This window comes from Cherax quadricarinatus, chromosome 1, assembly GCF_038502225.1.
Source record: "Cherax quadricarinatus isolate ZL_2023a chromosome 1, ASM3850222v1, whole genome shotgun sequence".
Lineage (NCBI taxonomy): Eukaryota > Metazoa > Arthropoda > Malacostraca > Decapoda > Parastacidae > Cherax > Cherax quadricarinatus.
In genome coordinates this window covers 10,960,530-10,988,098 of record NC_091292.1, presented here as the reverse complement: position 1 = coordinate 10,988,098, position 27,569 = coordinate 10,960,530, and the positions used below count along the sequence as shown (strand labels likewise).

The 27,569-nt window shown below is 41.0% G+C and overlaps 1 protein-coding gene across 1 annotated transcript in view; it reads right to left on the bottom strand.

The window, feature by feature from the left end:
• Positions 1–279: 279 nt before the first annotated feature.
• The window catches only part of LOC128685019 (zinc metalloproteinase nas-34-like), a 45,174-nt gene continuing 17,884 nt past the window's right edge, over positions 280–27,569 (bottom strand). The window contains exons 6-17 of the mRNA XM_070083748.1: positions 26,660–26,863; positions 24,426–24,552; positions 22,799–22,845; positions 22,408–22,576; positions 15,861–15,944; positions 15,439–15,598; positions 13,824–13,961; positions 13,010–13,556; positions 7,085–7,179; positions 1,527–1,659; positions 1,158–1,262; positions 280–722 (exon numbers count right to left, since the gene is read on the bottom strand). Of these exons, the coding sequence (XP_069939849.1) occupies positions 480–722; positions 1,158–1,262; positions 1,527–1,659; positions 7,085–7,179; positions 13,010–13,556; positions 13,824–13,961; positions 15,439–15,598; positions 15,861–15,944; positions 22,408–22,576; positions 22,799–22,845; positions 24,426–24,552; positions 26,660–26,863 (2,052 nt within the window). The 3' untranslated portion in view covers positions 280–479. The remainder of the gene's footprint in view (positions 723–1,157; positions 1,263–1,526; positions 1,660–7,084; positions 7,180–13,009; positions 13,557–13,823; positions 13,962–15,438; positions 15,599–15,860; positions 15,945–22,407; positions 22,577–22,798; positions 22,846–24,425; positions 24,553–26,659; positions 26,864–27,569) is intronic.

Sequence of the window (27,569 nt, the reverse complement as noted above, 5' to 3'; positions counted from 1 at the left end):
GGTACTGATGGATGACTCTAGTTCCCATGAGTCTTGGTACTGATGGATGACTCTAGTTCCCATGAGTCTTGGTACTGATGGATGACTCTAGTTCCCATGAGTCTTGGTACTGATGGATGACTCTAGTTCCCATGAGTCTTCGTTTATGTCTTCAACCTTCTCCATCTCGACTTTCACTCAATGAGACAAATTATACAAATATTTATGGTTTAGGAAATTTATTTGCAGACTAGAGTCAATTTTGATTCAATCAATTATTATTTAAAAGTACAACCCGATATTTCATTGCAATCTTACAAATGTAATTTGGAATGTCTTCAGTTTTAATATTTTTTGAATGATAAGATTAAAAGAGCCCAGACAAAAGGTTAAAATAGGACCAAAAATAATTAAAAGTTCAATAATCCATATTACATTTTTTTGTCATCCTCGTTCATCATAATGGTGGTCTTCCAGCATCGTGCGTCCTCAGTGGTCCATTACAAGACAATGTACATAAACACTATGCCATTGCTCAGTCCTGGACTGCCGCTGTATGCTATTAATGCCATATTGCTACTAGTAATGACGGACTTAAATCCTCGGTCGCAGAATATGTCACTGGATGAGGATGGGTAGGTCTTCTTTCCATTGCCGTTCACCAAGACGTAGTCCAGTATGCATCCAGGAGTTTTGTATATAATCATGTACATCTGAATTAGAATTGTCCTACCTACGGGAGCCTGTGGAAAAGGAGTAGGTCATTAAGCAGTGAAGACTGGGTAAAAACAAAGTGTGGACCTTCAGACAGGGGAGACTGGGAAAGGATTGGGTATTTGGACAATTGAATCTGTGGGAAGGCGTCACTTGACATTAGAATTTAACCTGATGGACAAATATGCATCATTAGATGTTTGAATTAACAGTCTATCGGTTTAAAGTTATCAGTATATGTATTAATCAGTTCAAGAAACCATTATAGAACAATGTTAAAAGTGATAAATTACTGTATACAAAGGGATAACAATTTCATACCCATTGGAGAAGCAGGCTTCTAGCGTCTCTAGTACAATTCCGACCAAGCTATTTTAATGGCAATTTTTTTTAAGGTTCCACTAGCAATTTGTCAAAAAACACAAATATTCGCTGTTGCACAAGGTTCAATTAACGTGGCTTACCACGATCCACCATTCACACTGGGTGAGGCTGGAGTGCAGTTGGCCGCTCAAGAAACCTGGGGTGGTGAAGAAGTTAGTGTTTCCAGCCAGGGTAGTGTTAACCAGCTGGAAAATATCAAGGGAGGTTATTTACAAAGTTGAGGATTGTAAGGAAACGAGAGAAAAATGGCAGGACGACAAATATAGTGATGTCATTTATTATTGTTATCATCATTGTGGTTGTTATAGTTATTGTTGTTATTATTTTACTATTAATTTGTTTTATTACTACCAGTATTACCTTATTAAAAGGCTATTATTATTATTATTATTATTATTATTATTATTGCTATTATTATTACAAGATAATACAGAGGGCATAGTACTCACCACATGGCAGGAGTTTTGTACAGGACAGATGGTGATGCTGAAGCCTTTATTGCTGTATTTGCTGTCTGCAACGAAGAGCATGTTGAAGTTGAAGGAAGGAGACGAGAGAGTCCAAGAGCTGGTCGACGTGTACCTGTGAAGATGCGGGTCACAGTCACTTTCAGCGAAGACTGAATTTCCATATGGATTCGATAGATCAACTTGTTTTTATCAGTGCGCGTTCCTTCCATATTGTTTATGAGATAACTAAATATATCTTTCTCTTGGACAAAGTAATCAACACAAGCTAATGTAAGATCCCTCCACCGGTAAGTTCCTAAAATAATTATTATTGCACCACAACCATTAGAGAGTTTGCTCAGTCCTTTCCTTTGCTTTCAGGAATATAATTACAAATCTAAAGCAAAATACTAAAGTCCCCGTAATTATCGTTATTCTAAACATATAAGTGACTCTTATTAGAAGTATTGGAAGTAATAAAAAAATCGATAAAGTTAATTGTTTTCAGGAATCTAAGTTTTCTGAGCTAAAATATCTAGCCTGAAGATTTCTCTTCTACCGTCAAGTACATAAATATTACAAGAGAGTGAATTTTGGAAGTTTGCATCATGGCTTATACAAATCTTTATTTTTATGGCTTCTCTTCACAATAACGCTTCGTACTTCCATTATTTTTCCGTTGTTTTGTGTTGCAAGTAAGGTTCCTGCGGCAGCGGCAGCGGCAGCAGAGGCAGTAAGCTCTGTTATTTTTCTCACCTGCAGAGCCCACCAAAGCTTCAATGATGGAATTATTGCAAACATATAGGACACACAAGACAGGAAAAAAGATCTAATAATTTCATCTATCAAAGCAAAAAAACGATATATACATAAATGAGTCTCACAAAAAAAAACGACAGAACTTCCTGTACAGAGTGAGAAAACTAAAACGAGAGAATAATGATAAAATTCACCAGTGCTTTGTACGTGATGGACAAATTCTAGTAAGAAAAACTAATGTAGGTCGTGTGTACTATCTTACAAATGAAAATGAACTAGCAAACTTCCTTCATGATGCAAACATTACACAGTCTGACTGATATTAGTGACCAAATCCTTACTACGTTAGTATATGTTATTATGTCATTATTGAACTAATCCCTGTACTATCACCTCCTAGATAGTATTTACTACCTCACTATCCCAGGTGTCCCACACAGTTCCTTGTGTGACCCAATTTGTGTTATCTTCCCAGATTCCCAATTCACAATTTATTTTTTTGTTAATTGGATACTTACTCTTTAATAATATCTGTATTACCTTTTTCTTTCCTACTTAAACACTGTTAAAATTCTCTTATAATCATACCTAATTTTCCCTTTTCTCCCAAACTACAAATAACAAACTAGTGTATGTTCCTACTACACTACTGTGCAATTGTTCCTACTACACTACCGTGCAATTGTTCCTACTACACTACTGTGCAATTGTTCCTACTACACTACCGTGCAATTGTTTCTACTACACTACTGTGCAATACCTTGAACCTTCCCTCACTAGCTAGTATAAACTACCTCAAATAATATTCCTATAGTTGATATTAATTGCTCAAACTTTATGCTATTGGGCAATTCCAACTCTCAAATTATTTTCATATCTTAGTGACTATATTGTGTGTGCAATTAGTGTGCTAGCTTCTACAAACTACCTCATATTATTTTTTTACTTTTTATAATACAATAAACTGCTCAACTTATTATATATAACAAATCAGATCTTACTTCCAAATCAACATCATATCTTAATTACTATCTGCCAATTTAACTTTGTTTACCATTATTTAATTTAGTCCCTATATATTTTCTCCTTTATTTTAGCTTTATAATAGCTTTACACAACAACTTAAGTTCATATATTCACAATTGTTAAAATAATCAAGGTGATATTCTCAGCTGCTAAAGTGTAATAAGTTCACTATTTTGCCATAATATTCCCTAGCTTATTTATTTGATTACCACTTTATTTGTTCACCGCAATTTTTTTTAATTAAGTTGCTATTAGATACTTAAGTGTATAACTGAATTATCAATTCTATAATAATCCCATTTTCTTTCAAATTTTTTACAAATTTTAGATTAATCACTGAGTCTTAGTCATAAGTCTAGTTGTAGATTCAATATAAATCTTATACCATTTTACTCAGAAAATCTAATTTGTAAAATTACTCTCATCCTATGATTACAGACATAGATCTTGATGTAAACTTTTTACAAAATGAATTACACTAATCAACCAGTAACTGTAATTACTACACAGCAGACCAAGCAAAGACATTACTCAGTGCAAACAATAACATAACTATCTTTAACTACAATGTCAGATCCTTGAGCAAACATTATGATGACCTCACAGCATTACTCAGTTCCCTTCATTCCAATATATCAATCATCACACTCACAGAAACCTGGCTTAAGCCTGATATTACAGATTTCTGTACCATTCCTGGCTACATGGCCATACACAACTGTAGAACAGACCAGCAAGGGGGAGGAACAGCTATATACTACTCAAATCAACTCGAATATATCAATAAATCTTGCACAAGGGACGAACATGGAGAATATATCATAGCCAAATTTAAATCAAAAGACCTGCAAAAACCCCTCACAGTTATAAACATCTACAGAGTACCACAGTCAAACATTTATCACTTTAGTGAAAAACTAGGAAACATGATTACTGATGTACACATGAATAAAGACCACCTACTACTAACAGGTGATTTCAACATAAACATACTACACGACCATAACCCACAAGTAACCGAATTCACAAACACAATGAGTAACTGCCTGTTGCTACCAACAATATCTAAACCTACAAGAATCTCCGAAACAAGCATCTCCTTAGTAGACCACATCTGGACAAACACCATATCCCCTTTAAAATCAGGCATAATCACAGACAACACTATAGACCACTACCCAACCTTTCTCATAACTAATCTAGGCAAACTACCACAAGAGATTACTAAAGTAACCTTCAGACTACATAACGAGACAGCAGTTAACAACTTTATAGCAGCTATGAATAACATCGATTGGCAAAATGAGCTTGAAACATATACAGATATGAGTGAATGTATAAATAATTTTCTAAAAAAAAGCCCAAAGCCTCTATAACAGACATTGTACAGAAAAATTAAACAGATCACAGCAAAGAGACTGAATAATCCCTGGCTAACACCAAGCATCCTCAAATCCATTAACACAAAGCACAAATATGAAAAACAGTATAGAATGGGTCAAATAACTAGAGAACAGTCGAAAAATTATTCGTCAGCACTTACCAGCCTGATAAGAAGTTCAAAAAAATTGTATTATGAAAATAGATTACATAACATCAAAGGTGATATGAAAAAAACCTGGAAAACTCTATCTGAAATTCTTGGAACTTAAAAGTTATCCAAAAACAAAGCAATCAAATTAACAAAATCAGATGAACCCCTACTCACTCCAACCGAAACAGCAAACAGACTTAATGTTTTCTTCTCAACCATAGGAAAAAATCTAGCAAACAAAATACCAAGCACAAACACCCGTCCATCAGCCTACCTCATAGGTACCTACCCAAATACACTATTCCTAGCTCCAACCAACCCCACTGAAGTTACGCTCATCATAAACACCCTTAAAAACAAGGCAGGAGACATAAACAACTTGCCTGCTTTTATGTACAAAAAAGCTTCTCAAGTATTGTTACCAATCATTGCAACACTCTTTAACAAATCCATTGAATCATCTACCTTCCCAACAATCCTCAAAATAGCGAGGGTCACTCCGATCCATAAAGGAGGTGACCAAGCTGACTTGAATAACTATAGACCAATATCTAACTTACCACTGCTCTCTAAAATCTTTGAAAAATTAATTCATAGACGAATCTATTCCTACCTCGTTTCACACAACATATTAAACCCTTGTCAGTTTGGATTCAGGAATAATAAAAGCACAAATGATGCTATCATACACATGCTAGAGCTAATATACACCGCATTTGAAAAGAAAGAAGTCCAGCTGGGCATTTTCATTGATTTACGTAAAGCTTTCGATACAGTCGACCATGAACTGCTGTACTCCAAATTAATGCACTATGGTATCAGAGGCCACTCCCTCAACTACCTAAAGTCATACCTTAGTAACAGAACTCAATATGTGTATGCAAATGATGCAAACTCCTCCACCCAACCAATCACAGTAGGAGTCCCACAAGGAAGCGTCCTTGGACCACTCCTCTTTCTCATCTACATCAATGATCTACCAAATGCATCACAGCTACTCAAACCCATATTATTTGCAGATGACACTACATATGTATTTTCCCACCCAAACACAGTCATACTAGCAAACACAGTCAATGCTGAATTATAGAAAATATCTGCCTGGATGATGACTAACAAACTTACCCTGAACACTGATAAAACCTATTCCATTCATTTTGGAAACAAAGCTGTAAATGATCCAATTAACATTACGCTAAATGGATCATCAGTCACAAGACTCACAGAGGGAAAATTCCTAGGTATCCACCTTGACAGTAGCCTTAAGTTCCAGACACACATACAACAAATCACCAAGAAAATCTCCAAGACTGTAGGCATACTATCAAAGATAAGGTACTACGTTCCACAATCAGCTCTCCTGGCACTGTACCATTCACTCATATACCCTTATCTTACATATGGAATTTGTGCATGGGGATCAACAACATCCAATCACCTAAAACCCCTAATAACCCAGCAAAAGGCAGCAGTAAGAATGATACCAAATTCCCACTCCCGCCAACATACTCCACCAATTTTCAAAAATCTGAATTTGCTTACCATTAAGAACATCCATATTTATTCATGTACCTACCACATACACAGAACAATACACGCAAATATAAACCCTCCACTCAAACTTTTCCTCACTAACATAAACAGGACACATGACCACAACACAAGACACAGATCTCTTTTTGATATACCTCGTGTCCATATCACACTGTGTAAAAACTCTATGCACATAAAGGGCCCCAAAATATGGAATTCATTACCAGAAGATATTAAAGTAACTCAGTCTGAAAATCAATTTAAGACTCTTCTCAAAAGCCACTTAATCACCCTAGACTAAATGCTAAATACTCAGTGCACATTTACTCACCTATGTACTCCCACATCATAACTGAAACAATCACATTGAACCTTTTATCCATTGTTGACAGGAATATAATTGAACCATTGTTTTTCACAGAAGCACATTTGAATATAAATATATCTTTGTATTATACAAATTTTGATTCATTTACAATTTATATTCTATCGTACAACTATGAAATAATTGCTTTCCTACTGTACAACTATGATATACTACAACTTAGTATTAAGTAGAATGTAAGCCAATAATGTTAAGTTGGCCCATAATGCCTAGGCATAATAGAGGCTCTCTTTGTATTGCAACCCACTATTGTATATACACAATCTCAATGTACTGTGCAAAGACATTAAATAAATAAATAAAAAATAAATAAATGCTCACTTTATGATTCTGTTGTAAGGCAGGAAAACCTTGACGAAATCCCCCGGAGCCAGCATGAAGGAATTAGCTGTGATGAGGGTTCCGTAGGGCGCATTCTGCAACACGGAAAGAAGTGAGGGGCATCCTGGAACACGGAAAGAAGTGAATTGGATCCTGAAGACAGAAAGAAGATAGACGCATCATGCAACACAAAAAGAAATGAAACGCATCCTACAATACAAAAGGAAGCAAGATGCATCCCGCAACACAGAAAGAAATAATGTGCATTCTCTGCAACACGAAAATGAGTAACACATACCTTGTAACACACACACACACACACACACGGGCGCCTGGCAAACCTGAGAATAGCGTTCCGATACCTTAATAAGGAATCGTTCAAGACACTGTACACTGTGTATGTTAGGCCCATACTGGAGTATGCAGCACCAGTCTGGAACCCACACCTGGTCAAGCACGTCAAGAAGTTAGAGAAAGTACAAAGGTTTGCAACAAGACTAGTCCCAGAGCTCAGGGGAATGTCGTACGAGGAAAGGTTGAGGGAAGTCGGACTGACGACACTGGAGGACAGAAGGGTCAGGGGAGACATGATAACGACATACAAGATACTGCGGGGAATAGACAAGGTGGACAGAAATAGGATGTTCCAGAGAGGGGACACAGGGACAAGGGGCCACAACTGGAAGCTGAAGACTCAGACGAGTCACAGGGACGTTAGGAAGTATTTCTTCAGTCAAAGAGTTGTCAGGAAGTGGAATAGCCTAGCAAGTGAAGTAGTGGAGGCAGGAACCATACATAGTTTTAAGAAGAGGTATGATACAGCTCAGGAAGCAGAGAGAGAGAGGACCTAGTAGCGATAAGTGAAGAGGCGGGGCCAGGAGCTGAGTCTCGACCCCTGCAACCACAATTAGGTGAGTACAATTAGGTAAGTACACACACACACACACACACACACACATACATACCCACACCTAGCCAAGCACGTAAAGAAACTAGAGAAAGTGCAAAGGTTTGCAACAAGACTAGTCCCAGAGCTAAGAGGTATGTCCTACGAGGAGAGGTTAAGGGAAATCAACCTGACGACACTGGAGGACAGGAGAGATAGGGGGGACATGATAACGACATACAAAATACTGAGAGGAATTGACAAGGTGGACAAAGACAGGATGTTCCAGAGATTGGACACAGTAACAAGGGGACACAGTTGGAAGCTGAAGACACAGATGAATCACAGGGATGTTAGGAAGTATTTCTTCAGCCACAGAGTAGTCAGTAAGTGGAATAGTTTGGGAAGCGATGTAGTGGAGGCAGGATCCATACATAGCTTTAAGCAGAGGTATGATAAAGCTCACGGCTCAGGGAGAGTGACCTAGTAGCGATCAGTGAAGAGGCGGGGCCAGGAGCTCGGACTAGACGCCCGCAACCTCAACTAGGTGAGTACAACTAGGTGAGTACACACACACACACACACACACACACACACACACACACACACACACACACACACACACACACACACACACACACACACGACATGACGGAAGGAATAGACTCCGAAGTGCCCCTGTTTGCAGTTAACGTGAAGTTGATGAGAAGAAGTCATTCGATCGAAGACCAGGCAGAACTACAAAGGGATCTGGACAGTCTGCAGACCTGGTCCAGCAATTGAGGAAGGGCAAAGAAGACCGCAGACGGAGTACAGTCTAGGGGGTCAGAGACTACAAACCTCACTCAAGGAGAAAGATCTTGGGGTGAGTATAACACCAGGCACATCTCCTGAAGCGCACATCAACCAAATAACTGCTGCAGCATATGGGCGCCTAGCAAACCTCAGAACAGCATTCCGACATCTTAATAAGGAATCGTTCAGGACCCTGTACACCGTGTACGTTAGGCCCATATTGGAGTATGCGGCACCAGTTTGGTACCCACACCTAGCCAAGCACGTAAAGAAACTAGAGAAAGTGGAAAGGGAAATTGGCCTGACGACACTGGAGGACAGGAGAGACAGGGTGGACATGATAACGACATACAAAATACTGAGAGGAATTCACAAGATGGAAAAAGACAGAAAAGGGGTTACTAGCCCCTTGCTCCCGGCATTTTAGTCGCCTCTTACAGCACGCATGGCTTACGGAGGAAGGATTCTTTTCCACTTCCCCATGGAGATAACAGGAAATAAACAAGAACAAAAACTAGTAACAAAATAAAAGAAAACCCATATATATATATATCTTTAAACGTATAAAAGAAAATTTCAGAAAGGACTTAATTTTGAATGAGTTCTTGCTAATTGACCAGTTTTACATATTCGGCACGACATATATATATACATATATATAAATATATATATATATATATATATATATATATATATATATATATATATATATATATATATATATATATATAAATATAAATATATATATATATATATATATATATATATATATATATATATATATATATATATATATATATATATATATATATATATATATGTATACATATATATATATATATATTTATATACATATATATATATAAATATATATATATATATATATATATATATATATATATATATATATATATATATATATATGTATGTATATATATGTCGTGCCGAATAGGCAGAACTTGCCATCTTGGCTTAAGAAGCAACGCTCAATTTGCCATATAGGGCAAGCGAAAATTTGTGTATGCAATAATTTCGCCAAAATCATTCTGAACCTAACAGAAAAAATATATTTCACTGTGTTTGTTTAGTATAAAATTATTGTATACAAATCTAAAATATATTTAGTTGGGTTAGGCTAAAATAAATTGTTCTTGTTATAATAAGGTTAGGTAAGTTTTCTAAGATTCTTTTGTAGCAAAATTAAAATTTTTTACATTAACATTAATGAAAAAATATATCTTTAAACGTATAAGAGAAAATTTTAGAAAGAACTTAATTTTAAATGAGTTCTTGCTAATTGACCAGTTTTACATATTCGGCACGACATATATATATATATATATATATATATATATATATATATATATATATATATATATATATATATATATATATATAAATAGATATAAATATATATATATATATATATATATATATATATATATATATATATATATATATATATATATATATATATATATATATATATGTACATATATATGTACATATATATATATGAGGTGTGCGCCCTCTTTTGACAACCCAACACTTGATGAATATGACGCACACCTGAGACCAACTTTTAAGAAGGCACTGAACCTGTCATTAGAGGATGAGCAATGGGATCAGGCAACCCTCCCAGTGCGACTGGGAGGTATAGGGGTGCGCAAAGCAACGCATGTTGCTTTACCTGCTTTTCTGTCTTCGTGTTTGGATTCCACTGCATTAGTCAAGAAGATAGTTCCCGAACGCTTGAGAGACGTGGTAGGAGATCAAGATCCCAGGTTTACTGAAGCAGCGATTCGGTGGGACACCCTTACAGACTCCTCCAGTAGACCAGCTCCTCCCAAAGAGCACAAACAGTCCCACTGGGACAAACCGATCATGGAAAAAATCGCCCACACAATGCTCTCCAATGCTTCAGGAAAGGACAAAGCTCGTCTCCTGGCAGTGAAGGCACCACACTCAGGAGATTTCCTGTTAGCTGTTCCCAATTCCTCCCTGGGCACCCGTCTCGACCCACAGGCCATTCGGATTGGTGTTGCTCTTCGCCTAGCCGCCCCCATCCTCACCGAACACATGTGTATTTGCGGCAGGGCGACAGCTGATCAATTCGGACTTCATGGTCTCGTGTGTCACACAGCAGAAGGGAAGTATGCCAGGCATGAGGAGGTCAATGACATCATAAAGAGAAGCCTCGCCACAGCCCGTTGCCCAGCTCAACGGGAATCCCAAGTACAGAGGTCTGACGGAAGTCAAAAGCGTCCTGATGGAGCCACTATGCTACTCTGGAAGGATGGAAAGCAGATTGCCTGGGACTATACCTGTGCCGCCACATTGGCAGACACCTACTTGCCATACTCCGTAGTGGAAGGGGGTGGAGCTGCCAGCCACAGGGAGACCCAGAAGATCCGCAAATATGAAGACCTTCCCCCTTGCTATAACTTCTTTCCAATAGGGTCGGAGACCCTTGGAGCATGGGGCAAGTGTGCTCTAAAGTTTCTCAAAGAGCTGGGTGAAAAGCTCATCATAGAAACCAAGGACCACAGGGCGACCAGCTTCCTCTTTCAGAGACTCAGTGTTGCGATCCAGAGAGGAAATGCCTGCATCATTCTGGGCACGCGGCCCATCGCAGGGGAGCTGAACGAAGTATTCGAGATTTAGCTCTGAGTTACCTATGTTGTTTTACTTTCTGTTGTATTTTTGTGAATGTTTGGCCAAAGTATTTTGTCTTTAAATAGAACATACCTCTCTCTCTCTCTCTCTCTCTCTCTCTCTCTCTCTCTCTCTCTCTCTCTATATATATATATATATATATATATATATATATATATATATATATATATATATATATATCGTGCCAAATAGGCAGAACTTGCGATCTTGGCTTAAATAGCAACGCTCATCTTGCCATATAGGATAAGCGAAAATTTGTGTATGCAATAATTTCGCCAAAATCATTCTGAACCTAACGAAAAAAATATATTTCACTGTGTCTGTTTAGTATTAAATTATTGTAAACAAATGTAAAATATATTTAGTTGGGTTAGGCTAAAATAAATTGTTCTTGCTAGAATAAGGTTAGGTAAGTTTTCTAAGATACTTTTGGTGTAAAATTAAAAATTTTTACATTAACATTAATGAAAAAAATATATCTTTAAATGTATAAGAGAAAATTTCAGAAAGACCTTAATTTTAAATGAGTTCTTGCTAAATGACCAGTTTTACATATTCGGCACGACATATATATATATATATATATATATATATATATATATATATATATATATATATATATATATATATATATATATAAATATATATAAATATATATTATATAAATATATATATATAAATATATATATATATATATAAATATATATATCCTAGGTAGTAGGTTGGTATACAGCAACAGCCCAGGGAGGTACTACCGTCCTGCCAAGTGAGTGTAAAACGAAAGCCTGTAATTGTTTTACATGATGGTAGGATTGCTGGTGTCCTTTTTCCTGTCTCAAAAACATGCAAGATTTCAGGTACGTCTTGCTACTTCTACTTACACTTAGGTCACACTACACATACATGTACAAGCATATATATGTATATATACACATCCCTCTGGGTTTTCTTCTATTTTCTTTCTAGTTCTTGTTGTTGTTTACTTCCTGTTATCTCCATGGGGAAGTGGAACAGAATTCTTCCTCCGTAAGCCATGCGTGTTGTAAGAGGTGACTAAAATGCCGGGAGCAAGGAGCTAGTATCCTCTTCTCCCGCATAAATTACTAAATTTAAAAAGAGAAATTTTCGTTTTTCTTTTTTGGGCCACCCTGCCTTGGTGGGATACGTCCGGTTTGTTGACAAATATATATATATATATATATATATATATATATATATATATATATATATATATATATATATACGTATATATATACGTATATATATATATACGTATATATATATATATATATATATATATATATATATATATATATATATATATATATATATACGTATATATATATATATATATACGTATATATATATATATACGTATATATATATATACGTATATATATATATACGTATATATATATATATATATATATATATATATATATATATATATATATATATATAAATATATATATAAATATATATATATATATATATATATATATATATATATATATATATATATATATATATATATATATATATATATATATATAAATTGGTCTACTCACCGACTGTGCAACTGCTGAGCAACTGAAGTTGTTTGGGTAGTATTTTTTGCCAAAGTGAGGCGATGTCCATACAAAGCAGTTTTTTGAAAGGGTTATTTTACAGGTGGGACTAAGAGAATCGGGTGTTGTTGTGGTTGTTTTATTAGTGGTGGTTGTGATACGTTTGGTAGTGGTGGTCATAGTAGTTGGTGAGCGGGTGCTAGCTGGGTTACAGGTAGTTGTTGAAGATGTTGTTTCGGTGATGGTTTTTGTTGTAGTTGGTGTTGTGGTTGTGGTAGTGGTGGTGGTGGCGGTGGTGGTGGCGGTGGTGGTGGCGGTGGTGGTGGCGGTGGTGGTGGCGGCGGTGGTGGCGGCGGTGGTGGTGGCGGTGGTGGTGGTAGATGGTGTTGTTGCAGGGGTTTTAGTTGTAGTAGATGGTATTTTGGTAGTTGAGGTAGTCGTAGTAGATGGTGTTGTTGCGGGGGTGATAATTTTAGTAGATGATGTTTTGGTAGTTGTGGTAGTCGTGGTAGATGGTGTTGTAGTTTTGGTGGCCGTAGACGTCGTCCTGCGAAACGAATCGACACATCACTTAAAAATCGAATAATATTTAGTGGCATCCCTACACCCATTTATCAACTCCAGGAAACATTCCCACCTGCCTACACCCCGACATTTTCCCACCTGCCTACACTACGACACATTCCCACCTATCTACACCCCGACACATTCCCACCTGCCTACGTTCTGACACACTCCCACCTGTCCACACCCAGTGTCCCTCAACGAATCTAAACACAGATATTTCCAAATATTCCAAAGCAGCTTCTCTCACGTGCATCCTAAAATCGGCGTGAAGGAGACATCAGCGGACCAACCAGTAAAACGATTACTAGTGGTGGAGAAGAAGAGAATCATGGTGTTCTGGGGCGACGTGAAGACCTGGCCAGGTTTTATGTCAGTGCTGCAATACCTGTAACAGTAAAGAAGAGAATCGTGATGTCCTGGGATGACGTGAAGAGAACTTCAACACGATGATTATTGATGATGATTATTGTTTAGAATTTAGCCCAAAGTAAATAGATCCCATGAAGTAGGTGATCAGACTAAACTACTGTGGCTGCATTTAAAAAAATAATAAAAAAAAACAGGAAAAGAGGGAAAACACAGAATGCGACAATACGTGTTTTTCAGAGGTTAAATAGGAGTCACTTGTGTAAGAACAGCTGTCAGAATAGTAATCAATTGGGTTGAAGAAGTGATCAGTTGGACTGAAGCAGGAGTCAGCTGGATTGAAGCAGGAGTCACTTCGGTTGAAGCAAGTCAGCTGAGTTGATAGAGGAGTCAGTTAGGTTTAAGCAGGAGTCAGCTGAGTTGAAGCAATGTTTGCTCCATTTATAGGGAAGAGGTGGAAGTCCTCATGAGATGAAATGCTCTGGGAAGAAAGTAGATAATCAAGACTGAAGAAATAAGCAAATAATTCTCACCCAAGATATTGAAACTTGTGTCGACGCCTCGGTCTGACATGAAACACTGAAGAAACAACCCATATATAAGCTAAACGTGGGTTCATATTTAAGCCGTAAGGTGTGTACGGCCTATACCTAAAATTGCCTGTAATACCTAAATGTGAATGAGTCAGAGAAGCCAAAATTTCCAGCTTTCAAAAAGCTTTCAAAATCCTTCCACGAATTCTGTCATCGAATAATAATGTGGCAATATTGTTTTCTATTTTTTATTTACAATTTCAACACTAAAAGTGTTAATGGTTTTCATTTTCTTCTTTTTTACAATTTACATATATATATATATATATATATATATATATATATATATATATATATATATATATATATATATATATATATATATATATATATATATATATATATGTCGTGCCGAATAGGCAGAACTTGCGATCTTGGCTTAACTAGCAACGCTCATCTTGCCATATAGGACAAGCGAAAATTTGTGTATGCAATAATTTCGCCAAAATCATTCTGAACCTAAAGAAAAAAAATATATTTCACTGTGTTTGTTAAATTATTGTAAACAAATCTAAAATATATTTAGTTGGATTAGGCTAAAATAAATTGTTCTTGTTATAATAAGGTTGGGTAAGTTTTCTAAGAGTCTTTTGGAGCAAAATTAAAAATTCTTACATTAACATTAATGAAAAAAATATATCTTTAAACGTATAGGAGAAAATTTTAGAGAGGAATTAATTTTAAATGAGTTCTTGCTAATTGACCAGTTTTACATATTCGGCACGACACACACACACACACACACACACACATAAATATATATATATATATATATATATATATATATATATATATATATATATATATATATATATATATATATATATATATATATATATATATTTATATATTATGTATAATTTTTAACTCTTGTGCTTATGTACTGTAGATATCCTCACTTACACTTTGCCATTGGTGAGGTTGGTGGTCCTGATCTCCAGTAAGTCGAAATAGCAGCAATAACCTGTGTCGCAGTAAATATAGCCGTACAGTGAGAAGTTCCTGAAGGTGAGTTTAGGGTTGTAGCAGGTCGGAGCTTGGATCACATAAATGCATTTTGATCCTGTTGATAACAAAAGTGGGTGAAGAACAGATTATACATCATGTACCATGTACTATTATCATTGTTCATGTACATGTCTACATTCTAGTTGTTGTGAATGTCGTTATTATTAATTTTTCAGTTTTATCACACACACACACATACATACACACACACCACACACACACACACACACACACACACACACACACACACACACACACACACACACACCTTGTTATATACTCACATACGCTTGCTAAAACAAATAAGATCACATTACCTGCTGGGTAATAGCTGGGAAAATTGGGGGAGGTGATGACACCAGGCTGGGTGATATTCCCTGAGCAGTTGGATATAAATTGACCTGTCATAAAAAATACCTTGTTTAGTTATTCTTTGCTAGTTACTCAATAGTTACTGTTAGTTACTAATAGCTAGTTATCTATTGTTAGTTACTTAGGTGCAGTTACTCATCATTAAATACCCATAGTTAGTTGCTCATTGTTAATTGTGGTTGATTACCCATGTTTACTCACTTGTGGTTAGTTATTCATTTTTAAGGATACAGTGATTCATTAATAAGAACATAAGAACATAAGAATGGAGGAACACTGTAGAAGGCCTACTGGCCCATGCGAGGCAGGTCCTTATCAAAACAACCTCTGCCTATGATGAGGACGGGTAGACGTTGAAATCATGTGACTCCTGTAAATGCGCTGATAAATATACAAAGAAATATCAATACAAACCATACCCCCGGCCGGGATTGAACCCGCGGTCATAGAGTCTCAAAACTCCAGCGGGTTCAATCCCGGCCGGGGGTATGGTTTATTTGCAATCGTGTCATTACGATTTCTTGAGTCAAATATCAATACCTTAGTTCAAATTATCGAAAAATTTCTTCAAAAAAAGAAAATTGACCGAGAACACTAAGAACACATAGATCAAAACCATAAACTAGGTTTAAACTGCTGAAAATATCATTAATAATATAATAATAATAATTTGGTCGTGTTAGAAATACAAAGTATATGAACGAGAATAGTTGATTTTAGGAACGGGTGGTTGGTGCATCACTAGCAAGCAGGTCATGGCCGGTGGGTCTCTTACAAGCAGGTCATGGCTGGTGGGTCTCTTACAAGCAGGTCATGGCTGGTGGGTCTCTTACAAGCAGGTCATGGCTGGTGGGTCTCTTACAAGCAGGTCATGGCTGGTGGGTCTCTAACAAGCAGGTCATGGCTGGTGAGTCTCTTACAAGCAGGTCATGGCTGGTGGGTCTCTTACAAGCAGGTCATGGCTGGTGGGTCTCTTACAAGCAGGTCATGGCTGGTGGGTCTCTTACAAGCAGGTCATGGCTGGTGGGTCTCTAACAAGCAGGTCATGGCTGGTGGGTCTCTAACAAGCAGGTCATGGCTGGTGGGTCTCTAACAAGCAGGTCATGGCTGGTGGGTCTCTAACAAGCAGGTCATGGCTGGTGGGTCTCTAACAAGCAGGTCATGGCTGGTGGGTCTCTAACAAGCAGGTCATGGCTGGTGGGTCTCTAACAAGCAGGTCATGGCTGGTGGGTCTCTAACAAGCAGGTCATGGTTGGTGGGTCTCTAACAAGCAGGTCATGGCTGGTGGGTCTCTAACAAGCAGGTCATGGCTGGTGGGTCTCTAACAAGCAGGTCATGGTTGGTGGGACTCTAACAAGCAGGTCATGGCTGGTGGGTCTCTAACAAGCAGGTCATGGTTGGTGGGTCTCTAACAAGCAGGTCATGGCTGGTGAGTCTCTAACAAGCAGGTCATGGCTGGTGGGTCTCTAACAAGCAGATCATGGCTAGTGGGTCTCTAACAAGCAGGTCATGGCTGGTGGGTCTCTAACAAGCGGGTAATGACTGGTGGGTCTCTAACAAGCAGGTCATGGATGGTGGGTCTCTAACAAGCAGGTCATGGCTGGTGGGTCTCTAACAAGCAGGTCATGGTTGGTGGGTCTCTAACAAGCAGGTCATGGCTGGTGAGTCTCTAACAAGCAGGTCATGGCTGGTGGGTCTCTAACAAGCAGGTCATGGCTGGTGGGTCTCTAACAAGCAGGTCATGGCTGGTGGGTCTCTAATAAGCAGGTCATGGCTGGTGGGTCTCTAACAAGCAAGTCATGGCTGGTGGGTCTCTAACAAGCAGGTCATGGCTAGTGGGTCTCTAACAAGCAGGTCATGGCTAGTGGGTCTCTAACAAGCAGGTCATGGCTGGTGGGTCTCTAACAAGCAGGTCATGGCTGGTGGGTCTCTAACAAGCGGGTCATGGCTGGTGGGTCTCTAACAAGCAGGTCATGGCTGGTGGGTCTCTAACAAGCAGGTCATGGTTGGTGGGTCTCTAACAAGCAGGTCATGGCTGGTGAGTCTCTAACAAGCAGGTCATGGCTGGTGGGTCTCTAACAAGCAGATCATGGCTAGTGGGTCTCTAACAAGCAGGTCATGGCTGGTGGGTCTCTAACAAGCGGGTCATGACTGGTGGGTCTCTAACAAGCAGGTCATGGATGGTGGGTCTCTAACAAGCAGGTCATGGCTGGTGGGTCTCTAACAAGCAGGTCATGGCTGGTGGGTCTCTAACAAGCAGGTCATGGTTGGTGGGTCTCTAACAAGCAGGTCATGGCTGGTGAGTCTCTAACAAGCAGGTCATGGCTGGTGGGTCTCTAACAAGCAGGTCATGGATGGTGGGTCTCTAACAAGCAGGTCATGGCTGGTGGGTCTCTAACAAGCAGGTCATGGCTGGTGGGTCTCTAACAAGCAAGTCATGGCTGGTGGGTCTCTAACAAGCAGGTCATGGCTAGTGGGTCTCTAACAAGCAGGTCATGGCTAGTGGGTCTCTAACAAGCAGGTCATGGCTGGTGGGTCTCTAACAAGCAGGTCATGGCTGGTGGGTCTCTAACAAGCGGGTCATGGCTGGTGGGTCTCTAACAAGCAGGTCATGGCTGGTGGGTCTCTAACAAGCAGGTCATGGCTGGTGGGTCTCTAACAAGCAAGTCATGGCTGGTGGGTCTCTAACAAGCAGGTCATGGCTGGTGGGTCTCTAACAAGCAGGTCATGGCTGGTGGGTCTCTAACAAGCAGGTCATGGCTGGTGGGTCTCTAACAAGCGGGTCATGGCTGGTGGGTCTCTAACAAGCAGGTCATGGCTGGTGGGTCTCTAACAAGCAGGTCATGGCTAGTGGGTCTCTAACAAGCAGGTCATGGCTGGTGGGTCTCTAACAAGCAGGTCATGGCTGGTGGGTCTCTAACAAGTGGGTCATGGCTGATGGGTCTCTAACAAGCAGGTCATGGCTGGTGGGTCTCTAACAAGCAGGTCATGGCTGGTGGGTCTCTAACAAGCGGGTCATGACTGGTGGGTCTCTAACAAGCAGGTCATGGCTGGTGGGTCTCTAACAAGCGGATCATGGCTGGTGGGTCACTAGCAAGTAGGTCGTGGCTGGTGAGTCACTAACAAACAGGTCGTGAGTGGTGGTTCACTAGCAAGCAGGTCGTGGCTGGTGGGTCACTAGCAAGCAGGTCGTGGCTGGTGGGTCACTAGCAAGTAGGTCGAGGCTGGTGGGTCACTAACAAGCTGGTCGTGGCTGGTAGGTCACTTGCAAGCAGGACGTGACTGGTGGGTCACTAGCAAACAGGTCGTGAGTGGTGGGTCACTAGCAAGTAGGTCGTGGCTGGTGGGTCGCTAGCACGCAGGTCGTGGCTGGTTGGTGACTAGAAAGTAGTTCGTGGCTGGTGGGTCACTTGCAAGCAGGTCGTGGCTGATAGGTCACCAGCAACCAAGTCGTGGCTGGTGGGATATTAGCAAGCAAGTGGTGGCTGCTGGTGCACTAGCAAGCAGGTCGTGGCTGGTGGGTCACTAGCAAGCAGGTCGTGGCTGGTGGGACACTTGCAGGCAGGTTGTGGCTGGTGGGTCACTAGCAAGCAGGTCATGGCTGGTGGGTCACTAGCAAGCAGAGTGTGGCTGGTGGGTCACTAGCAAGCAGGTCATGGCTGGTGGGTCACTAGAAAGCAGGTCATGGCTGGTGGGTCACTCGCAAACAGATCGTGGCTGGTGGGTCACTAGCAAGCAGGTAGTGGCTGGTGGGTCACTGGCAAGCAAGTCGTGGCTGGTGGGTCACTAGCAAGCAGGTCGTGGCTGGTGGGTCATTAGCAAGCTGATGGCTGATGGATCACTTGCAGGCAATCAAGTTGTGGCTGGTGGGTCACTACCAAACAGGTTGTGGCTGGTGGGTCACTAGCAAGCAGGTCAAGGCTGGCGGGTCACTAGCAAGTACGCCGTGGCTGGTGAGTCTCTAATAAGCAGGTCGTGGCTGGTGGGTCACTTGCAAGCAGGAAGTGGCTGATGGGTCACAAGCAAGCAGGTCGTCACTGGTGAGTCACTAGCAAATAGGTCGTGAGTGGTGGGTCGCTAGCAAGCAGGTCGTGGGTGGTGAGTCACTTGTAGGCAGGTTGTGGTTGGTGGGTCACTAGTAAGCAGGTCGTGGCTGGTGGGTCGCTAGCAAGCAGGTCGTGGCTGGTGGGTCACTAGCAAGCAGGTTGTAGCTGGTGAGTCACTTGCAAGCAGGTCGTGGCTGGTGGGTCACTAGCAAGCAGGTCGTGGCTGGTAGGTCACTTGCAAGCAGGTCGTGGCTGGTGGGTCACCAGCAAGCAGGTCGTAGCTGGTGGGTCACTAGTAAGCAGGTCGTGGTTGGTGGGTCACTAGCAAGTAGATCATGGCTGGTGGGTCTCTAACAAGCAGGTCGTGGCTGGCGGGTCACTAGCAAGCAGGTTGTGGTTGGTGGGTCACCAGGACGCAGGTCGTGGCTGGTGGGTCACTAGGAAGCAGGTCGTGGCTGGTGGGTCACTAGCAAGCAGGTCGTGGTTGGTGGGTCACTAGGAAGCAGGTCGTGGCTGGTGGGTCACTAGGAAGCAGGTCGTGGCTGGTGGGTCACTGGCAAGCAGGTCGTTGCTGGTGGGTCGCTAGCAAGCAGGTCGTGGCTGGTGGGTCACTAGTAAGTAGGTGGTGGCTGGTGGGTCACTAGCAAGCTGGTCGTGGCTGGCGGGTCACTAGCAAGCAGGTCGTGGTTGGTGGGTCACCAGGACGCAGGTCGTGGCTGGTCGATCACTAGGAAGCAGGTCGTGGCTCGTGGGTCACTAGCAAGCAGGTCGTGGTTGGTGGGTCACTAGCAAGCAGGTCGTGGCTGGTGGGTCACTAGGAAGCAGGTCGTGGCTGGTGGGTCACTAGCAAGCAGGTCGTGGCTGGTGGGTCACTAGCGAGCAAGTCCTGGCTGGTGGGTCACTTGCAGGCAGGCAGGTTGTGGCTGGTGGGTCACCAGAAAGCAGGTCGTGGCTGGTGGGTCACTAGCAATCAGGTTGTAGCTGGTGGGTCACTAGCAGGCAGGTTGTGGCTAGTGGATCACCAGGAAACAGGTCTTGGATGGTGGGTCACTAGCAAGCAAGTCGTGGCTGGTGGGTCACTAGCAAGCAGGTAGTGGCTGGTGGGTCACTAGCGAGCAAGTCTTGGCTGGTGGGTCACTTGCATGCATTCAGGTTGTGGCTGGTGGGTCACCAGGAAGCAGGTCGTAGCTGGTGGGTCACTAGCAAACAGGTCGTAGCTGGTGGGTCACTAGCAAGCAGGTCGTGGCTGGTGGGTCACTTGCAGGCAGGTTGTGGCTAATGGATCAGCAGGAAACAGGTCTTGGATAGTGGGTCACTAGCAAGCAAGTCGTGGCTGGTGGGTCACTAGCAAGAAGGTAGTGGCTGGTGGGTCTCTAGCGACCAAGTCTTGGCTGGTGGGTCATTTGGATGCATTCAGGTTGTGGCTGGTGGGTCACCAGGAAGCAGGTCGTAGCTGGTGGGTCACTAGCAAACAGGTCGTAGCTGGTGGGTCACTAGCAAGCAAGTCGTGGCTGGTGAGTCACTTGCAGGCAGGTTGTGGCTAGTGGATCACCAGGAAACAGGTCTTTGATGGTGGGTCACTAGCAAGCAAATCGTGGCTGGTGGGTCACTAGCAAGCAGGTCGTGGCTCTTGGTTCATTAGCAAGCAGGCCGTGACTGGTAGGTCACTTGCAAGTAGATTGTGGCTGGTAGATCACAGCAACCAGGTCATGGCTGGTGGGTCGTTGGCAAGCAGGCTGTGGTTAATGTGTTACTAGTAGCAAAGAGAACGTAGTTGATTTGTCGCCAGCTTAAAGCAGATCGTGATTAATTGCTTGCTTGCAACAAGCAAGTCGTGGTTGATCAATTACTTACAAAAACAGGTCGTGATAACTGGGGCACTAGTAGCAAGCAGGCGTGTTTGATGTGTGACAAATAGCAAGCGGGTCGTGATTTAGTAGTCACTAGTATAAAACAGATTGAAGTTATAAGTTGCTAGGTCCCTAGTGGCCATCTGGTGGTGGTTGAATTCTGTTGGCCTATTTTGTTTGTATTAAAATGTTACAGACAGAACACACGGAGGTGCCTGAGCCCGAGCCTTTAGCTCATAAGACTGTCATTCCCATTTGCTCCCTTGGGGCGGGGATGGCAGACCAGAGAGGCCTAGCTTGTGGCTAGGCCTGGGGACAGTTGGTCCCAAAGATGAGGAGGTACTTGTGCCTCCTCCCATGGGAGACTTAGGTCTCAGATACTCCCTAAAGAGGGAGCCAAGGCCGGGCCACCATTTGGAAAAGGCCCGGGCCTGGAGAGTACCGGCAAATCAAAAAGAAGAAGAAGAAGAAGACAGAGCCAAAGAAAAGGGAGCATTTCATAAACTTGTTAATAACATTAGCATTCTCGTATTAAAGGCGAATAACTTAAAAAAATGGTCAAGGAAATAACGGTGTTACAGTAATGGAGTTCTTACTGTAGTAACCGCTTATAACAGTCTGACACCTTGTTCCAGAGGTACCAGGAGGACACACACATGTACAGTTGACTCCAGTGTAGCCTTCGTTCTGACACGGGTCAGCGGTGAGACCACATTTCGCTAGCCACTTGCCTGTGGGGAAATAACCTTTAAAATTCGTGCACTTCTTTAAGTATCTTTATCTTCACACTCGACTCGGGAAGCACTTTCAGGTGAAGCTGCCATGTTCCTCATCAGTGCCAAGACTTTCTTACCCAGTTAGAACACACACACACTGGGACAAAACTTTCAGTAACACATCAACGCTCACCAACACAAGAGTTCCATGAAACATCAACACTCGCTTACATAAGAGTTAGATTAAGACATCAGCACAGCAACAACTCACCCATATGAGAGTTCCAAAACTAAGTAACCATATTCGAATGTCATTACCTTTCCACAAGAGCAAAATGATTATATAATCAAAATTAACTTTTAGTCAAGAGTAACAGATGTATCACAACACAAGGACACAAAAACACCGAGTAAACAAACACTCATATACACAGAAACACAAGAGCAAAACCCCGGTACCACGGAAATAGAGTGACAGTAAATTCATTCATGACAGTAACATAAGCTGTTGGTGCAACATATGGAAAGAACGCAACACAGAATACAGCCAATGTTTGCAGTGGGTGAATGGAACATTGTCGACAAATACACATAGATTTGTTTATAGGTGGTGGTAGTGCCCAACTTGGGCCTGTCTCAAGACCCAGGAGGAGATCCACCACTTGATTGTCAAGGTGATTCATTCCCCACAACATCGACATGACCGGGGAGCAGATTGAGAAAGTTGAGCAGTTGTAGATGTCATTACATGTGGGGGAGGTTCACTAGTGGAAATAGATCAAGCCCATTCCGTGCGTCAGAGAATTAGCATTTGGGATGTATAGACATACTCTAGTTTTATATTAGGTAATAATAGAAACTTAGAAGAAAGATAGTGAAGAAGCCTGTAGTAAGTTCTCTAGGTTATAAAGACAGTGTATTGCAGGTAGAGAGTTACGATATTTTCTTCACCAACATTCCATGGTGATGCTGTGTTAGACAGGTATAATGTGATCAGAGGTATATGATGCCACAAGCTGATGAATGAAACATATGTGAACACCTTAGTATTTTTAATGAGAGACGTTTTGCCCAGTTTTATACAGCTAAGTGAAGGGAGACTTTTTTCAGTGGAGACACTGGAAGCAGAGCGATGTAGGGGAAATAGATGTGGTTTTCATGTGTGCTGGTCGAGTAGTAGAGACATTCTCTGGCTTCCTTACGGGTAATACTAAAACTTGACCTAGAAGGGAGCTAGGGATAAGTTTTAAGAGAAGTTCTCTTGGCTATGAAGGAGATACTTAAGGTTGAAAGTCAATATATTCCTCCATACCAAGATTCCAACCAAAAAAATAAAAAAAATCTCCTTTCAAATATACAGTGTTTATAACTGACAGAATTTCTTACAAGTTTCACTACTAGGCTGTTTGTGGGAAACCATATGATGTCTCTACAACTTGATTGCTAAATCTATGGCTCACCTTATTCACTTGTTGTAATTCCAGTAGTGGGCCCCACCCACATGTGACGACGTCATCTATTGCTGTATTGTTCCGTCTCTTCCACTGACTCTACTATCAGTGTCTCTCTTCTCACATTTCCGTGGTACTTTGATAAAACCCTTTGTGGGCCAAACATCTCTCACTTCAAATACCTAGGAATTGGTTATGCGTCTTGTTCATCAATTAAGCTGATGTCAATCACAGGTTCAGTTAAGCTGTACATCAAAATGAACCTAAACTATTCACACACACACACACACACACACACACACACACACACACACACACACACACACACACACACACACACACACACACACACACACACACACACTTGGGATACAGCGAACACAGTTCTGCTCTTATAACAACAACACATTCACTAAAGTCCCGTGAGAGAGACAATATCTGACTCACCAGTGCAGTTGTACATACGGTTGGCCAGAAGTTTGTCACGGTGAGAGAGGCCAGTGCGCTGGCCAATGATAGTCTGGGCGAAAGGGTAGATAGTACTAATGGTCAAATTCCCGTTCGTTGAAAAATACTGAAAACGGAAGGAAACTGGAGGAGTTAAAAAAAAATTCGATTGGTTCTCGCAGTCACTGAAATAACCACTGTAGAAATTATCACTGTCATAACTATCATTACCACTTATCACAACCATCATTTTCACTTATCAACACCATTAATCAATACCATCACAAGCTTCACTACCATAAGCATCATCATATTTTCACTATCATCATCATATTAATTACTATGAACAATATAGCTATTAGCATCCTCTTTACAATATTCGTCACTATTAGAAGCATCATTACGATATTCCTCACTATCACCAGCATCGCCACCATATCCATCCCTATCACCAGTATCAACATCACCGCATTCCCATCACCTCCATTATCACCTTAAACATTATAACCATCACCACCATCACACACTGCCTGGGAATGGGAAGTAATCAAGTTCAATCCAAAGAAGCGGAAAAAAATCTTACAATCAAAAGCCCTTCACCAGCATCAAGGATTAAGACTGACCAGTTACGAATAAATTTACGGGTAATAAACTGATCAGAAATATAGATAAAATTCCCTGATTATAATGAAGGTTTCCCAAGCAGTCCCAAGAAAGCCTGTCTCTCCCAATACATTATACATAACAGGGAGCTGCAGCATTTTGTGTATTTGGTGGTGTATAACAGTTGTTATGCACCACCGGCGAGTCCAACCCTTAACTTTATAAAGGAAAGTATGAGATGAATTAAAATCCGGTACCTAGCATCTTACCTAAAGAAAGTATGTACTAAATTGGATTCTGGTGATAATACATTGTATTAGTTCAGTAAATAGCATCTTTAATAGCAAACAAATATTCTTTTTACACGCCATTGTTTTATGTAGCGGCCTGACAGGCTGACGAGAGTTGTGGCTACATCATGTGACCTTTGATAAGCACATGTGATCACTTGTTATTTACAGGTGTAAAAAGTGTTTGTCCTACAGCTATCATCGTCGACGTCACTATTATGCTCATCTTCACTTCCTTCATCAGCACTACCATCGTCACCCATCAAACTTACTATCATCATCAATATCACAACCATTATCACTTCAAGTACTATAATGACTATAATCGTCGTTAACATCATCACTGTCTCCCTTGCCATCAGTGTCATAACTATCATAATAATCACAACTATTAGTATCACTGCTACCATCTTACTTATCACTACCATTGTCATCACTACTATCTCCAAAAATCACGACTTAAGAAATCGTAATGACACGATTGCAAATAAACCATACCCCCGGCCGGGATTGAACCCGCGGTCATAGAGTCTCAAAACTCCAGCCCGTCGCGCTAGCCACTAGACCAGCTAGCCACAATAAGATTCATCCAACTAGGTATATTTCTACACCATAGGAAAGTTAGCACAGGCACCTCTGTGACCACAAATGCAAGTTTTTACAGACGAATCTCCAGCTAGCGTGGCCGTGACGAACTCTAGCTCAAGTCCCTTCACTGCCGTCAACATGACTTAAGAAATCGTAATGACACGATTGCAAATAAACCATACCCCCGGCCGGGATTTGCAGTCATGTTGACGGCAGTGAAGGGACTTGAGCTAGAGTTCGTCACGGCCACGCTAGCTGGAGATTCGTCTGTAAAAACTTGCATTTGTGGTCACAGAGGTGCCTGTGCTAACTTTCCTATGGTGTAGAAATATACCTAGTTGGATGAATCTTATTGTGGCTAGCTGGTCTAGTGGCTAGCGCGACGGGCTGGAGTTTTGAGACTCTATGACCGCGGGTTCAATCCCGGCCGGGGGTATGGTTTATTTGCAATCGTGTCATTACGATTTCTTAAGTCATGTTGACGGCAGTGAAGGGACTTGAGCTAGAGTTCGTCACGGCCACGCTAGCTGGAGATTCGTCTGTAAAAACTTGCATTTGTGGTCACAGAGGTGCCTGTGCTAACTTTCCTATGGTGTAGAAATATACCTAGTTGGATGAATCTTATTGTGGCTAGCTGGTCTAGTGGCTAGCGCGACGGGCTGGAGTTTTGAGACTCTATGACCGCGGGTTCAATCCCGGCCGGGGGTATGGTTCCAAAAATCACCACAACCATCATCGTCGTCATCATTTTACCAGGGAGCCATAGTGCATCACGGAAGAGTAGTCGTAGAGGACACCGTAGTCGTTGATATCGGTCGTGTTGTACTTGAGAAAGTTGAACGCCATGTTAGAGTCGATGTTCGAGAAAATTATATTAACATAGCCGTCTCGATCGGGTCGTGATTGCTCATGGAAGAAGCCAATGGCGTGGCCAGTCTCGTGAACTACCGTGCCAAGCTGTGGGAAAAAAATGTGAAATTCGTAATCAGATTTGCACAGACTTTGCTTAGTTTAGTTAAACTAAGTAATATGTATTATAAACATTAATGAGAATTTATAAACATTAATAAGAATTTATGTGAAAGCTACTCTGATCACTAACGAACATGTTTCCGTAAGGACAGTAATTTTATAACTAAACTCAGGGAAGTGTTCCAAGGGAGAAAAAGAAATTTATTCCCTTTATACTATTCAACTAAGTTGAGAATCTGTTGTGGTGTCAGGCATTGTTTCCAATATTCGTATTTTTAGTTCATTATTCTTATTAGAGAGTCAAATTGCATTCTTATACCAGACTGGAAATATTTTCTATTACCTAGTAATGAATCTAATACAAGAGGTAAGCAAGTGCACTAACCTCTTTGTCAGTGTTCACCACAAAAAAAAAAAGCAGCACCAGAAATATAAAAGGTATTACGAAGTATAAACAGCGTGTGTAGAGCGCACACGACAGCTTGTGTCTGACCAGGAATTACAAGTTAAACTATACAATGCTTCGTGGTTTTCTATAACCCTATTAAGTCTCAAGTACAAGGGTAGGTGTATAAGAATGTCCCGGTGCTCAGATATAGATGCAATATAACTAACACTAAGCATTATCGAACTCGGCAATAAAATAGTTTAGCATTAATTTCAATCAGCAGCCTGAAATTGCTTGTTATGG